Raw genomic sequence first — 15762 nt, 5'->3', positions numbered from 1 at the left:
CATCGACTATATATTGCCGTTTAGTCACATTGCCTTTCGAAATAAAAGTATATTCACACATAAGGGTTATGACTTTTTACAACTTCGTATTCCTGTATCATATTTTTATGAGTTTTACCTAAAATTACATAAAATCTTTATTATAAAGTTATTCGATAAAAAAACCCGAATGCACAAAGTGATTATTTATTTATAAGTGGTTTTTACATTTTTTTTCTTTTTTAAGTCACGGCAAGCATATAGATACATATATAACTGAAAACAAACTTTAGAGCCGCATTACCATCATATGATAATTTTATATGATATACATATATTTTAATTCATATATCTTATCAATTAAAAGTTGTTTGTGCGTGAGTGACCCTATTCAATATTTAAATGGAATAAAAGATAATTTAGTCATTAACAAGCGAAAATTCAAGCATTCTTGCGACAGGAAATCATTTTGAGAAAAAAAAGTAAAAAATACATTACCCTAATATACTTATATTAATATCAACATCTCTAACAACGCTATGCTCTTTCACGATATAAGTAATCACAAATTTAAAATGTGGTTTAATTTTTTTATCTTTATTTAGCGTTTTATTTAAATATTTCTTTTTATTTTAATTTTCTTAATTGTATGGTTCTATAAAATGTAGTTTGTAAAAAGAGGCGATAAGCACAACCAAAAACCATTTGTGAAAGCAACGCATTTCGTTTTATCAGAAATAACGAGAAACAAAACCACCAACTAAAATAATTAATTTTCCCTACATTTAGTCGCAATAATGGGTTGTTGCAATCTCAGATATTGGAGTTTATTTTTGGTCTGGATTAGCTTGATTTTGACAATTATTGGCTTCGGTTATGCAGTGACTTTTTTGTCAAGTGTACCAGGTAATTACTATGTACATTGAGTCACCCTATTGAATTTGTATGTATATCAAATCAAGGAAGTGCATTAAGGTCAAAATGGGTTTAGTTTCGTAGTTAAACAAATAAAAAAAATAATTTCGGCCTGGCGAATTTGGCGAATGGTCAAAATCGAAATTTTGATTTTAATAGTTCCCTTTTTATACCCTGTACCACAATGTGGAAAAGGGTATTATAAGTTTGTTTTGGGAAAAATTCATGTAACACCGCGAAATATTCTTCGGAGACCCCCAATGTGGTATACCATTCTTCATATCTCGACGAGATAAAGCGATTTTGAGATGTGTGTCCGTCCGTCCGTCCGTCTGTCCATTATAAATTGTAAACACGCTCCAGGCCGCAATTATGGAACGATCGTCACGAAATTTTGTATGGAGGTCGGGTTCAGATCAGAATAGATCCCTATTCTTATTGGTGATGATCGTGAACAAAAACATAATATTTATCCAATTTTCTAGCGGCTCTGTAGGTCTGGAAGTGACATTCCGGACAAGTGATATATACCTTAAAGTGGAACGCTTGACCTTTCAATTGATGCCAATTATGTTGGTGTGCATGATCGGATAACAGAGTTACAGCCTAATATATTCCGTTATTTGTTTGAAGTGTAATAATAAACTCGCTAGAAGTCGCAATTATACATCAATAGTCACGAAATTTTGCACAGGGTAAGAGTATAGGTCGAAAAAGATGCCTACAATTTTGAATGATGATCTGATATTCTTTAGCGGGTGAAATGGACCATTACTTTTGTATGAAAAATATAAAAAATTTATTTTTGTCGATATTTTAATTCCTTGAGGACATATATATTTCGCAAAGTAGCCTACATATGGAAAAAAACTACTGACTTTCCTCTGATGTAAATTGCAATAAAGTGTTTGCTAGATAACGGGCCTACTGCCTAATATATAATGGGTTCTGTGTAGAGAACCACATTTTTATACCATGCTACATATTGTCTCTCCAAAAGTTTATGTAACACCACGAAATATTCATCCTAGACCCCTTATTTGGTATGCCAAAATTCATATCTCGACGAGATAAAGCGATTTAGCGTTGTGTGTCCGTCCATTAAAAATTGTAAACAAGCTTAAGGCCGCAATTATGGACCGATTGTAACGATTTTTTAAGGAGATTGGGTTCATGCCGGAATAGAAATGATTAGTTTTTGGTGATGATCGTGAAATGTTCAGGGGATGAAATGGACCAAAAACAAAATTTTAACCAATTTTGTAGCGGCTCTGTAGGTCAAAATAATAACCCGACAAATTTTAAACAAAGTTTGAGTTTATGATGAAGAAGAAGCGTACAAACCAACGTGAAGATCAGATAATACTTAGCGGGTTAATGGACTGAAACTTTTGTGTGAAATTGGTAAAAATTTCAATAACGTAGCGGTTAAACAACGGAAGTAGTAGTACTATATAAGTGGGTTTCATTATATTTTAGTTTGTGTGAACTAAATTTTCCTTTCCTGCTACAAAAATGTCTTTGTTATGCTAGATAACTATTTGGTTTTGGTCATAAGTATTATACATTACATCTCTGATATTTGTTAATTACATTTTCACAATCATTGAAAATAAGTTCCATGGAGAGCGTTTGTCCAGGGATAGTGGTATAGGGTATCCCATGGTCGGCTCCGTCCGACTATAGACTTTTCTTACTTGTTGTGTTTAAATTGATATTTTTTCGTTCCGATTCACAAAAAGACAAAGTTATTAGGTTCGTAATGAAACCATAAAATTATATACCGATCGATTTATTCGTTTTGGAACTACAATAGGCACCGCAAACTGCTTTAGTAAAAAAAAACAGTGTTTTGTAGGCTGTCATTGTCACAAAACTATTCAGGATTTTCACCATAAAGATATTAAAAGGTAGCTCAAGGTGTAACATTACAGATGAAAAAAAAATCTTCTAAAAAATTTGGAAGATTTCTTGTAAAAAATCTCTTTGTTGATCCTCAGTATGTGGCCATAACCCCTTATGAAATCCTGCGTACGTCCCTTGTGGTGGGCCGAACTTTTTATATTGAAATAAAATGAAATAATTAGTTTTCTTTCTTTTATGAAAGTACTAAATTCCTAGGAGTATATAACTGGAGTATATATCTTTCTTTTAAACAAGGTTTAATACCAATGTGGCATCGATGTTTTATACACATTCAGAATCGGAAATACCATGTTACAGTCATTCAATTCCGACGATGCGTGTACAAACTTTAAACATATAAAAGCAGGAGGTACCTACGTACATACCAAAATATTAACCAATATTATTGATCATTTTCTGCGTGGAGGTTTTCTACCGATTTCTATGAACCCGCAATATCTCTTCAATGGCTGCTATTTTAAAACGCGCCTCTTTACTCACAATTCTCTGTAGGCATATTTTATACTCATGTCGAATACTATATGCCAAATTTCAACAATTTCGATAGGATAATGCGGCTAAAACCTATGCAACACTGAAAATGCAAACAACTTCTAGTATGCATGTTTTGAAAGTACGTATTGAGACTACAAAAACCCTACTAGGGTTTTGTCCTGTCAGGTCCAGTTTGGATTTTATGGCCTCATCTAAACCGGGCTAAAACTACAGTTTTTTGCAATTATCTGACGTTTATCTCCGAAACGATTAGGAGTTTGACCATGCTGTCTTTGGCAATATCGATAAAATCTAAAAAAAAATTTACATAATTGCTGAAATTCTGGTCAGTATCAGCTAAGCTATTGGGAGTTGAACCAAGTAACGTTTTACAAAAATATTCCAAATAAAGTTCTCAGCAATTCTTGAGAACATTCTGAAACTCTAAAATGCTTACTTCATGTTTTTTAGCGGTATATTGCATCATATCTTTTACAACACGTATTTCAAACACAGTTCAAACCAACACACAGTGGATCCACACATTGGCCAAAAATAAAAAAATGAATGTCAAAATTTTGGTACAACATCTGGCAAGGCTGACAGCTATGACATGGACCTTTTTAAAAATATATTAGTTTTTGTTTAGTTCGGAATAGCTTCAAAAGTCGGAACATTTGACTAATAATTTTTGTTGTGAGTACAACCTACATATATTTTAAGTGCAAGTAAATATATTCAAATTATCGCGAAACTAATACGTATAGCAAAATATTATAGTGGATTTTGAAGTAGGAGGTATTAGCTTAATTTTCATTAAAAAATAGTGTTTTATCGTGTTGTGGAATTCTAGTTAGCTGCATATTTTCTTAATGTATTTTGTAATGCCAATTCGATCATATACTTAAATTTGACCTTAGGTTTTAGTCATGATGCCCATCAGCGCCCACCTCGGGAATAATTTTCCAAAGTAGCTCATGGGTTTAAGATTATTCAGTATTAAAATCAGCTGACATCTAGTGCCAGACTATAAATGGTGGGTCGCTGACTAAAGCTGCCCCAGGAATAGGGTTTCTATGGAGATATTAGCGTATATCTCTGTTATCTGACCACGTACATTAACATAATTGGCATCAGTGGCAAGATGAAGAAATCTTCTTCAAAATTTGTCTTACGTTGGCGGTACGTGTTTTGTATTAAGAGCATAAAACAATTCTTACCGTATACCCCCTCCAGAGGGGAAAGGGGAGAGAATGTTACTCTCGTGGTTTCTTAAAACACTCTTCGCAGCAGCACAAAGCTGTTACCGGCGCATTGGCTTGATTTTTACACTCTAAATATTTTTGGCCACATTCTCCATACAAGTGGATCCACTGTGCAACAGTTTTTTCTCGCATTTCCGATTTCACCACATTAACTAATTTATTAAACGGTCGTTGAAAAATGTACTGAAAACAACGTGATAAAGGCATTTTACAAACAATGACATGTTGTGAAGAGTTGTGTATTACATTCCTGCGAATATTTCTCCGAAAGAAAACATTAAGAAACAAGTAAGCCACGGCTATAGTCGGACGGGGCCGACCATGTGATACCCTACACCACAACCTGTAGGAATTAGCTATGTGCAACCACCTTGCACGCTGGATGTCCGGGTTCAATTCCCATCAAATTGCCTACGGTTACAAAATACCCAATGTTGGCGATATTTCCTGAGTATTTCTCTACAAGTGGCAACTTAGGACACGCCGTTCGGACTCGGCGATAAAAAAAAGGGCACCTATCAATAACTTAATATGAATCCATTGATATAAGAGAAGCCTCCCTTGTCTTTACTGGGATGTTTGTGGAAAAATATATAAATTTTACATTTCTAAAAAATATTCGAAAATAACATATTGTGATATCAAAAATATATTTTATACCGGTAGAAATAAATAACAATGGATAGAAATTCAAGAACATGCATGCAAACAAATTTTTAAATCCCAAAATTATTCATGTTCAATTATACAGTAAAGAAGATATAAGATGTAACACGAGTTTGCTTCAAAATACGTGGAATCTGTAGGTATCGTAATATGGGGTTATACCGAATCAATTTTATTAAGCTAACTTCTGAGTTTTGGAAAAGAATTATTTTTTTTCAGATTTGTAAATTTAGTTGGAGCCGGCAGGGGATTTTGGAGCTTCTGGACTATAATCTCAGGAAGTATGACTTACCCGGGGAAAGGGACCAGAATAGGGACAGTAAAAAGAACATTCTTCTTCTTCAAAAAAAAGAAAATAATGATCAAATAGATCCGATACTTTTCCTAAATTTTGTGTGGAAGATCCTCGAAGCACGGACCGATATAGTCCATATTCTGGCCTGACACATGACTGGATGAAATAATACGATGTGCAAAGTTTCGACCAATCAAAAAATCCCCTTGAGAGTTAACTTGCGGATTTGCGGCGCAAGTACAATCTGCTGAAGAAAATTCAAAACAATTCGAGAGGACTCTTAAATTTCCCTTTTTCGAATTTTGTGTGGGAGATACCCTAAGGACCGATATAGTCTTATCCGATCTATATCTGGAAAGAATTATAATATATGGAAAGTTTGGAGCAAATCGATTACTCAGTTCGCCAGTTATCGTTCACACAATTTTTCGAAAACAATTTTGAACTTATTTGGGGGAGGTGTGGACCGACATAGCCTACATTCGAACTTAAACAAAGTTTGGGCAAAATATTACGTTGTATAAAATTTGGTATGTTCGAGAGTTATCGTGCGCACCAGCCAGTTATACATTAAGAGAGACAGATGAACGGACAGCGCTAAATAGACTCCAAATTGTCTGAAACGAATTTCGTCCAAATATACTTGGGTCTAAAACCAATATTTCGATGAGACACATATTTGGTCGTATTTTGTTTGTATCCCCTTTACCCTAAATCCTGAGGTATAAAATAGGTGGCGAGGCGACCCCATGTTGCAATATTTGTATAAAAATCCTATTTGACAACTGAACTGAAAATTTCTCTGTCATGAAAGAGACAATTTGTAGCATGGGAGGAAATTGTGGTTCTCTGCACAAAACACATTATATATCAGGCAGTAGGTGCGTTATCTAGCAGACACATTATTGCAATTTGCATCAGGGGAAAGGTCAGTAGTTATTATTCCATATGTAGGCTACTTTGCCGGTATATGCCCTCCAGGAATCAAAATATGAATCAAAAATAAAATTTGTATATTTTTCATACAAAAGTAATGGTGTATGTCAACCGCTAAATAATATCAGATCATCATGCAAAATTATAGGCATTTTCTTCAACCTAAACTCTTACCTCGTGCAAAATTTCGCGACTATTGAGCTATAATTGCGTCCTCTAGCGGGTTTCTGATTACACTGCAAACGAAAAACTGGATATGTTATGCTGTAACTCTGTTATCTGATCACGTACATCAACATAATTTACATCAATTGAAAGGTCAAGAGATCGTCTTGCAGATATAACTCACGAGTGGGGAATGTGTCTTTCAGGAACAAAGATATAAGCTGTTTATTAAAAATTTTCACAATTTTCACATAAAAGTTGTGATCCATTTAACCCTCTAAATATTATCTGATCGCCATCTCAAATTTCAAACTTCTTCTTTGTCATATACTCTTACCTTATTTAAAATTTTGAGGCGATCGGACTATTATTGCGACCTACAGAGCAGCTACAAAATCGGATAAAAATTATGTTTTTGGTCCATTTCACCCGCTAAATATTTTACGATCACCACCAATTAAAATAGCGATCTATTCTGATGTGAAGCCGACCTCCATACCAAATTTCGTGACGATCGGTCCATAATTGCGGCCTGGAGTTTGATTACAATTTATAATGGACAGACGGACACACGGACGGACGGACGGACACACATCTCAAAATCGCATTATCTCGCCGAGATATGAAGATTGGTATACCACATTGGGGGTCTCCGACGAATATTTCGCGGTGTTACAAGAATTTTTCCCAAAACAAACTTATAATACCCTTTCCACATAGTGGTGTAGGGTATAAAAATTAACGGGTTTGGAGATATGGTGCGAAATGTATACAAATTATGAAAATTTTCGATATTTTACAAAATTTAAGGCAATAAATGTTGTTTTCGGGTTCACTATTTCTCCAAACTTTTTTTTCTTGTTCTCATCTATAAATTTGCTTCAGAGGTCTGAAGAAACTTCGCATTGGTTTCAGAGATATAGGCCCGAATTACTTTAAAAAGTCAATATTTAACCATGTTTAGATGGGGCCACGAACGAATATTTCGCGGTGTTACATGAATTTTTCCCAAAACAAACTTATAATACCCTTTCCACATAGTGGTGTAGGGTATAAAAATTAACGGGTTTGGAGATATGGTGCGAAATGTATACAAATTATGAAAATTTTCGATATTTTACAATAAATGTTGTTTTCGGGTACACTATTTCTCCAAACATTTTATTCTTGTTCTCATCTATAAATTTGCTTCAGAGGTCTGAAGAAACTTCGCATTGGTTTCAGAGATATAGGCCCGAATTACTTTAAAAAGTCAATATTTAACCATGTTTAGATGGGGCCAAAAAATCCAAGCTGGATCTGACACAACAAAACCCAACTAGGGTTTTTGTCGTTTGGATCTGTACTTTCAAAAAATCCTCAGCTCAAATTGTTTGCACAATATTACCACAAAAATGTTGCACAGTGCCATCAAATAACGAAAATCGGGAGGTACCTTCTATGGGGTTACATCAAAACGTAGACCTATACCGACAATTCCTAACAAGAATGCTTTACATCCCGATCGATACCAAATTTTACTCATTTCCTTTACTCATAACCTTCAAAATACGAAAATAGGGAATCAACGCCCTATTGGCGCAAATTGGGAGCTATTTTTCTGTGGGGGCTATATCAAAACATGGATCTATGCTGATAAACTATTTCCGAGTTCGTCTTATGACACCACTCTTGTAGAGAAGTTTAACATGGCTGAAATATTCAGGAAATGTCGCCAACATTGCTGAGGTGTATTTTTTCACCGTTGAAAATTTGATGTTGCCTGGCCGAGTAATCGAACCGCGGAACTTCTGAATGCAAGGCGGGTGTATATATCACTGTACCACGGTGACGCCCACAATAGTTACAATCTTTAAAATGCCGAAAATCGGAAGGTACCGTTCGAGGGGGGGGGGCTGTATAAAAACGTGGAACTGTTCTGATAAATTTCCAAAAAGGATTGAGTACCCTTCTAGAAGGGCTCTATGAAAACGTGGACCTATACTGATAATTCTCTTCTGGAATATATTTTACCCCCATGGAAAATTAAATACCAAATTACAGCCATTTCGGCCACAACCTTCAACCGATAAAAGGGAGGTACCGTTCAAGGGCGATTATATGCAGGCATGGACCTATATAAACAAATTTCAGGTGGAAAGTTTTACACCCTCAACGAAGATGATATTCCATATTTCAGCCATTTCGGTGGAAAATTGAGGCCACAACCTTCAAAATACCGACAATCGGGGAGTACCGTTATATGGGGGCTAAATAAAGACGTGGACCTATACCGAAAAATTTTTGATGGACACTCGAATACCCCCAACAAACACTAAATAGCAAATGTAAGCCATTTCGGTGGCATATTGAGGTCACAAAATTCATAATTCCGAAAATCGGAGCTACCGCTATATGGGGACTATATGAAGGCATGGACATATACCGACAAATTTCAGATTAAAAATTTAACACCCCCAACAAAGACTAAATACCACATTTCAGCCATTTCGGTATGATATTGAGGCCACAACCTTCAAAATACGAAAATAGGGAATCAACGCTCTATTGGGGCTATAACTAAATATTATATTTACTAAAATTTTGGCTTTGCAATTCTTTTGCTGTCTAACTGTATGCAAATTTTTTATTTATTTTTAGGACACACTGACGAAGATGGATGGCCCTTTATAAAAGCGTTATTCACGGGCTTTGTGTGTGCCCTGAATTTAATTATCTACATCATGCTACTGATTGGAATATATCAGGTAGGTTAATGCAACCAAAATGAATGTCTCGACGAGCTGAGTCGATCTGGCTATGTGTGTCCGTCCGTCTGTCCGGATGTTTGATCGGATCGTCACGAAATTTTGGATGTTGATGGAGGTCCCGGAGGGGAAGAAGCCTATTGATTTTGGTGATGGTCGGATAATATTTAGGGGTCGGAAAGGGCAAAAAACTTAGGTGGGCAAAAAGACAACGTTTTCTTCCAAAGCAAATATCTCAGCTTCTATATGGGGTATACCAATAGCAACCTGACAATGAAAGTAGAAAATATCACCTTTCTAATGACGTAAAGTAGGTGCTCGTAGGTGATCAAACAACGAAGATATCACAATAGTAGCAAATAAAACCCCAATTTTCATTTTTGCGATTTTAATTATATTGACGAATATCACAGCATTGGTTGTAAACTTTCCAAAAGCAAAGCCTGACTATGAAAGTAGAAGATCCCGTCTTTACAATGATGTAAACTAGGTCGGCGTAGGTAACCAAATGACGGAGATATCGCAATAGTCGGTAATACATCCCATTTTTCTATTTTTTGGAAATCGCGCTACAGGTCGCAATTTTGATCGGATCGTCACGAAAATTTGAGGGTTAATGGGGGTCTCACAGATGAAGCAGCCTATTGATTTTGGTGATGTTCGGATAATATTTAGGGGTCGGAATGGGCAAACACTTATTTTGAGAAAAGTCAACATTTTATTTCAAAGCCAATATCTCTGTTTCTTTAAGAGGTACATCAAAAGCAAAACTTGGCAAGGAAAGTAGAAAATATCACCTTTACAATGATGTAAAGAAGGTTGTCGTAGGTGGTCAAAAAGCAGACATATGGCAATAGTAGATAATGCATCCCATTTTCCGATTTTTTGTAATCACGCTACAGGTCGCAATTTTGATCAGATCGTCACGAAATTTTGGGGGTTAATGGGGGTCCTAAAGAGAAAGAAGACTATTGATTTTAATGATGGTCGGATAATATTCAGGGGTCGGAATGGGCAAACACTTATTTGGAGGAAGTTCAACGTTTTATTTCAAAGCCAATATCTCTGTTTCTTTAAGAGGTATATCTAAAGCAAAACCTGGCAAGGAAAGTAGAAAATATCGCCTTTACATCGATGTAAATTAGGTTGTCGTAGCTGCTCAAACAACAGAGATATCGCAATAGTCGGTAATGCATCCCATTTTCTGATTTGTTTGTAATCACGCTACAGGTCGCAATTTCGATCGGATCGTCACGAATTTTTTGGGAGTGGATGCGGGTCCCACAGAGGAAGAAGCCTATTTAGTTTGGTGATGGTCGGATAATATTCAGGAGTCGGAATAAGTGAAAATCTTATGTGGAGAAAAGTCAACGTTTTTTTCTTATGCGAATATCTCCGCTTCTGGTTGGAGTATTCCAAAAGGAATACCCGTCAATTGAAGAAGAAAAGATCTCGTTTATATTGATGCAACGTATGTTGCAAACCGAGCAAACCGAGATATTGCAAAATTCAGTAATAAACCCAATTTTCCATTTTTTGTAATCACGCTACAAGTTTGAAATTTTGTTCGGATAGTGACGAAATTTTGGGGATATATGGGGGCCCCACAGAGGAAGAAGCCTATTGATTTTGGTGAAAATCGGATAATATTTAGAGGTCGGAATGGGGAAAAACTCATTTGGAGACAAATTCAAAGTTTTATTCTTTGTGAATATATCGGCTTCTAGTAGGGGTATTCCAACGGCAAAGCCTGTCAATGGAAGAAGAAAATATTACCTTTACATTGGTGTAAAGCAGGTTGACGAAGGTGGTCAAACAAGAGAGATACCACAATAGTCACTAATGCATCCAATTCTTCCATTTTTTGCAATCAAGCTACAGGTCGTAATTTTGATGGTCACGAAATTTTGGTTGCTTATGGGGGTCCCAGGGAGAAAGAGGCATATTATTTTTGGTGGTAGTCGGATTATATTCCCTAAAAGAAATGTTTACCAGTGAAAAGCTTATGCACAGGGGTAGTGGTGTAGGGTATCACATGGTCGGCCCCATCCCGACTATAGCCTTTGCTCACTTGTTATTCTTAAAATATATATGAAATTTGAATTTTTATTAATTTCAGAATCGTCACCGTTTAATGAGCGTTTATGTCAACATTACTTTATTTGTAATTCTTATTAGCATTTTCGGTGTCCTTGTTCTGTTTGTTAGGGATTTGTTTATGCGTAAGAAAGGGGCTGAAGGGGTTGAAGATTCAATTATTTTGGGTCTTCTTGCTGTTGGTAAGTGAAAACAAAAATTAGTCAACAACTGTATAAACATTTTGAATATCCCAAATTTGAATTTAAACAACTTTCCTCCTTGGTTTTTAATTACAGGTTTCCAAATATTAATATTTACACCAATTTTTGTTCACTATAAGCGAGTACGTAAAGGAAATGAGCAATGTCCAGTGACAACTAATCAAATATTAAATAAGCCAAACAATTTGTATTTCTAATGTGATCAAAGAATGTAATGTGAACAATATAATCTTATTATATGAAAGAGCTTAGTGATAAGTGAGTGAGTGAGTGCCAGATCATCGCCCAGACGAAACGGTTCAAGCTAAATTTTGAGTGTGGGTTGCTGTTGGTGTGTAGGGGTGAGATATGGCTGGGTTTTTGGAAATTCGAACTGGAAGGGAACGAAAAGTACTAAAATGCACTAAATATGGTACCCTTTGTATTAGGCAAACCGGAAGAGCTAGAATTCTGAAATTTGGAATGAGGGTAACTAATGGGTTTTTGAAAATTAGACCTACAAGTGTACGAAAAGTACTTAATGTTACTAAATTCTGTATCAATTGTGTATTTTTAGCGGTTATAGCTTGAATCTTGGAATCATGGTTGGGAAGTGGTATTGATATAAGGAAATGTAAGTACTAAATAGTACTAAAGTACTAAATTTAGTACAAATCGTATTTGGCTGAACGGGTAGAGCTGAAAACCTAAAATTTGGAATTAATATTACTGTTGGAATGTAGGATTCAGATATGGAGGTAGTTTTAGAAGTCGTACTTATGGGTATGGAAAATACCAAATGGCACTAAATAAATAATCGTAAAATTTGGATTTTTGTGAACGGATAGAGCTGGAATCCTGAAATTTGTAATTAAGGATACTGTTGGAGTGCAGAATGAAAGTAGTTTCGAAAATTCATACTTATGGGTACAAAAAGTACTAAATTTGGTACAATTTGGATTTGGGTGAATGGATAGAGCTGGAATCCTCAAATTTGGAATTAAGATTGCTGTTGGAGTGCAGAATGGAAGTAGTTTCGAAAATGCATACTTACAATGCATACATACAAATTTGGTACAATTTGAATTTGGGTGAACGGATAGAGCTGGAAATTTGAAATTTGGAATTGAGATTAGAGAGTAGGACTGAGATATGGGAATAGTTTTGGAAATTCATATTTATGTGTTTGAGAAGTGTTAAGTTAAACTAAATTTTGGAACATTTTGGTATTTGCTAAAATATAGAACTAAAATTCTGAATTTTAGTATTACAATCACTGTTAATGTGTAGAATGGAAATAAGAAAGAAATCTCGGAAATAAGTGCCTATATTGTAATAAATTTCATATCGGGTGTATAAATAGAGGGGGAATTTGGAAATTTGATATTAATTTCGGTGTTTGTAGGTAATGTTAAAATATGTAGTTGTGGAAATACGTACCATAAGTATACAAAATGTATTAAATGGTACTCAATTTTTATTTGGTGTAAGAGTGAGTGCTGGTGTGTAGCGTTGGTATATGGAGGTTGTTTAAGAAATACGTTCCATAAATATATGAAAAGTACTAAATCGTTCTCATTTTGGTATTTGGTGTTGAGGCAGAGCTCGAATTCTAAAATTAGTGCCACTGTTCGTGTGTGGGGTTAAGCTATGGTGGGGGAACAGATAGAGCTGGCAATGAGAATCACGGTTATTGCGTACAAATTCTGAAATTTGGTATGAAGGTCGCTGTGCACATAGCTGAGTGAACAGCGGTTATTGGAAATACCTCTTTTAAGACTACACGAAGTACAAAATTTGTTCCTGGGTGTGGGATTAAAGCTGAAATTATATAATATGGAATAATACTATTAGTGTACACAAAATTCTAAAGGATAATATAGAATAAGTGTTTTAGAATTACTTAATTGTATTACACATTTAAGCAGTGATATTGAATAAAGTGGTTAATCCAGCACTCTCAAATTTGTTATGAGGGTGAATGTTGGGATTAGAGCAGAATGGTTACGAAAATTCCAACTTAAAATGTATGGCATGTTTCTACATGTAATACCATAGGAATTGGGCGAACAAGTAGAACTGTAAAACTTGAGGTAAGGCTGAATATTAATTATACCATTTTTTTGTGAACGCAAATATGGTTTTCATTTTTCGACAGAATTGGGGTTTTCTCCAAACGCTTTAGAAAATCCAAAATATATATTTTTTTTGCAAGAACGTTTTTGCACCCTGGGGACAGAAAGCCATAATTTGGAAAATCTAACTAAAGCGTTACGAATAGTACTTGAATGAAATTACATTACAATGGTAGTAGTACACCATTTCTGTATTAAATACTAATTGTTGTTGTTTTTTATTTCCTTTCGGCATACGAAGTGGCGGGCACTTTGCTAGTAATAAATATAATAAATGTCAAAACGTGCAGATATAAACTTTTAGTATCCGCCATGAGGAAAATGTAAAATTTCTATACGGAATTCGATAGTAAACATATTGGGTTAAACAATTAAAACAAAGTTGCCGGCGTCTTAGCGTTCTGAGCCAACATCAACTTGTCAAAACTTTAGTAGACAATAATTGATGACCAAAAATCTTCTGATATAGGAGAGCAATTACTAATGACGTAGGAATAAAACTTACCATAGTATTTGTAAACATTGAAAAATAGGATTACCAAGCAGGACTATAGGAAAAGTTTGGAGTTTCAATTAACTGACATAATTTCGCATATGCATTTATCTAATGAATTGCGATATATATACTAGTTCCCAAGCTTTGCCTTCGTCTGCCACAAAAACAACATTCAATACGCCTGAAGATCGGCTTAACCACCCGTGAAACGTAGCGTAATGGTTGAATGCGTGGGACTTCGGTAGACTCCTAATTTTTCAATGTATATAATAGGTCTAATAAGCTCAACTCGAAAGAGAATTAATTAAATATCACTATAAATGACCTTCGCCTTACTAAGGCAAAAATAAAAAAACAAAATTAGGTTAAACAATTAAAATATGGTTATGTTCGTTCGGCCGGGCCGAAAAACTCCCAAATCGGGCAGTACCGTAATATGGAGGGTATACCAAAACGTAAGCCTAAGTCCACTATTTTTGGTGGAGAAGTTTTTTCACCACTAGGAACCCTGATAGCTGATTCGGTCAGCAAATGTAGCTAAAAAATTCAAAATTCCTGAAAAGTGGACCTATGTCCATTATCTTTGGGTAGAAGTTTTTTGACAATTTTGAACCTCACCTGCCAAATTACGCTCCACATAGGAGCGAAACCGCAAACCAAGGCGGACATAACTACCAAAATTTTTGGGAGCTATGTATGTCAGACCCCACCTCGCGGACCGTTTTTAAAATTTAAGTAATTTTAATTTAATTTTTTTTTTTTGATAAAAATCTTTGTTAATTGCATTTGAAAAATATGCAATTAACGTTTTGTAATAAAGAAGGCGCCGCAGAATAATTCTTTTTTTTTTTTTTTTTTTTTTTTTGAAGAAATCGCACGAGTTTTTACATAAATATTTTTCCATTTTAAGAAAATGCAAAGTCATTTTAAAAGTATGCAATTACCATTTCTAAATAACAAAAATGCTGTAAGCGAAATTTACAAAAATATTTTAACAAATTAAGAAAATACACAGTGTAAAAATATGTAAACATTTTTTTAAACGAAAAGAGCAGAAGGCGATCTCTTTTTTGCAAAAAAGCGCGATGTTTTCAAAAATATTTTCACTATTTAAGAGAATAGAAAGTTCTTGTTAAAATATGCACATATTTATTTAAAATCGAGAAGCGCCGCAGGCGAAAGTTTTTATGTAAAAAATCGCACGATTTTTATACCCTCAGCCTTTAGGCTATGAAGGGTATATACACTTTCATACGGGCAAAATGTGCCTCATCGAAATAATGGTATTAGACCCCAAGTACGTTTGGACGAAATGTGTTTCAGACAATTTGGAGTCGATTGAGCAATGTCCGTCCGTCTGTCTGTCTATCTGGCTGGCTGGAGCGCACGATAACTCTCGAAGGGATGAACCGATTCGGTTCAAATTTTGCCTTTCGTAATATTTTGTCCAAACTTAGTTTAAGTTCGAAGGTGAGCTATATCGG

At 35.1% G+C, this 15762-nt stretch overlaps 1 protein-coding gene across 1 annotated transcript; it reads left to right on the top strand.

The window, feature by feature from the left end:
- Nucleotides 1–781: 781 nt before the first annotated feature.
- LOC141405717 (uncharacterized) lies at nt 782–11966 on the top strand. The gene is made up of 4 exons (XM_073990382.1): nt 782–885; nt 9262–9368; nt 11488–11647; nt 11744–11966. Exons 2-4 carry the CDS (start codon nt 9345–9347, stop codon nt 11863–11865), a joined length of 306 nt encoding a protein of 101 aa, XP_073846483.1. The 5' UTR covers nt 782–885; nt 9262–9344; the 3' UTR covers nt 11866–11966.
- The last annotated feature ends 3796 nt before the right edge of the window (nt 11967–15762 follow it).

The sequence above is a fragment of the Musca autumnalis genome, unplaced genomic scaffold (genome assembly GCF_047663935.1).
Source record: "Musca autumnalis isolate F117 unplaced genomic scaffold, ASM4766393v1 scaffold_5, whole genome shotgun sequence".
NCBI classification, from domain to species: Eukaryota; Metazoa; Arthropoda; class Insecta; order Diptera; family Muscidae; genus Musca; species Musca autumnalis.
Note: the sequence above shows the minus strand (reverse complement) of the source record. Positions and strands in the feature narration are given on the sequence as shown.

Excerpts from the sequence above, each read along its gene's own strand:
- LOC141405717 (XM_073990382.1), top strand. The coding sequence starts at position 9,345 with ATGCTACTGATTGGAATATATCAG. Across the intron at positions 9,369-11,487 it reads TACTGATTGGAATATATCAG|AATCGTCACCGTTTAATGAG; the intron begins GTAGGTTAATGC and ends TATTAATTTCAG. Across the intron at positions 11,648-11,743 it reads TTTGGGTCTTCTTGCTGTTG|GTTTCCAAATATTAATATTT; the intron begins GTAAGTGAAAAC and ends TTTTAATTACAG.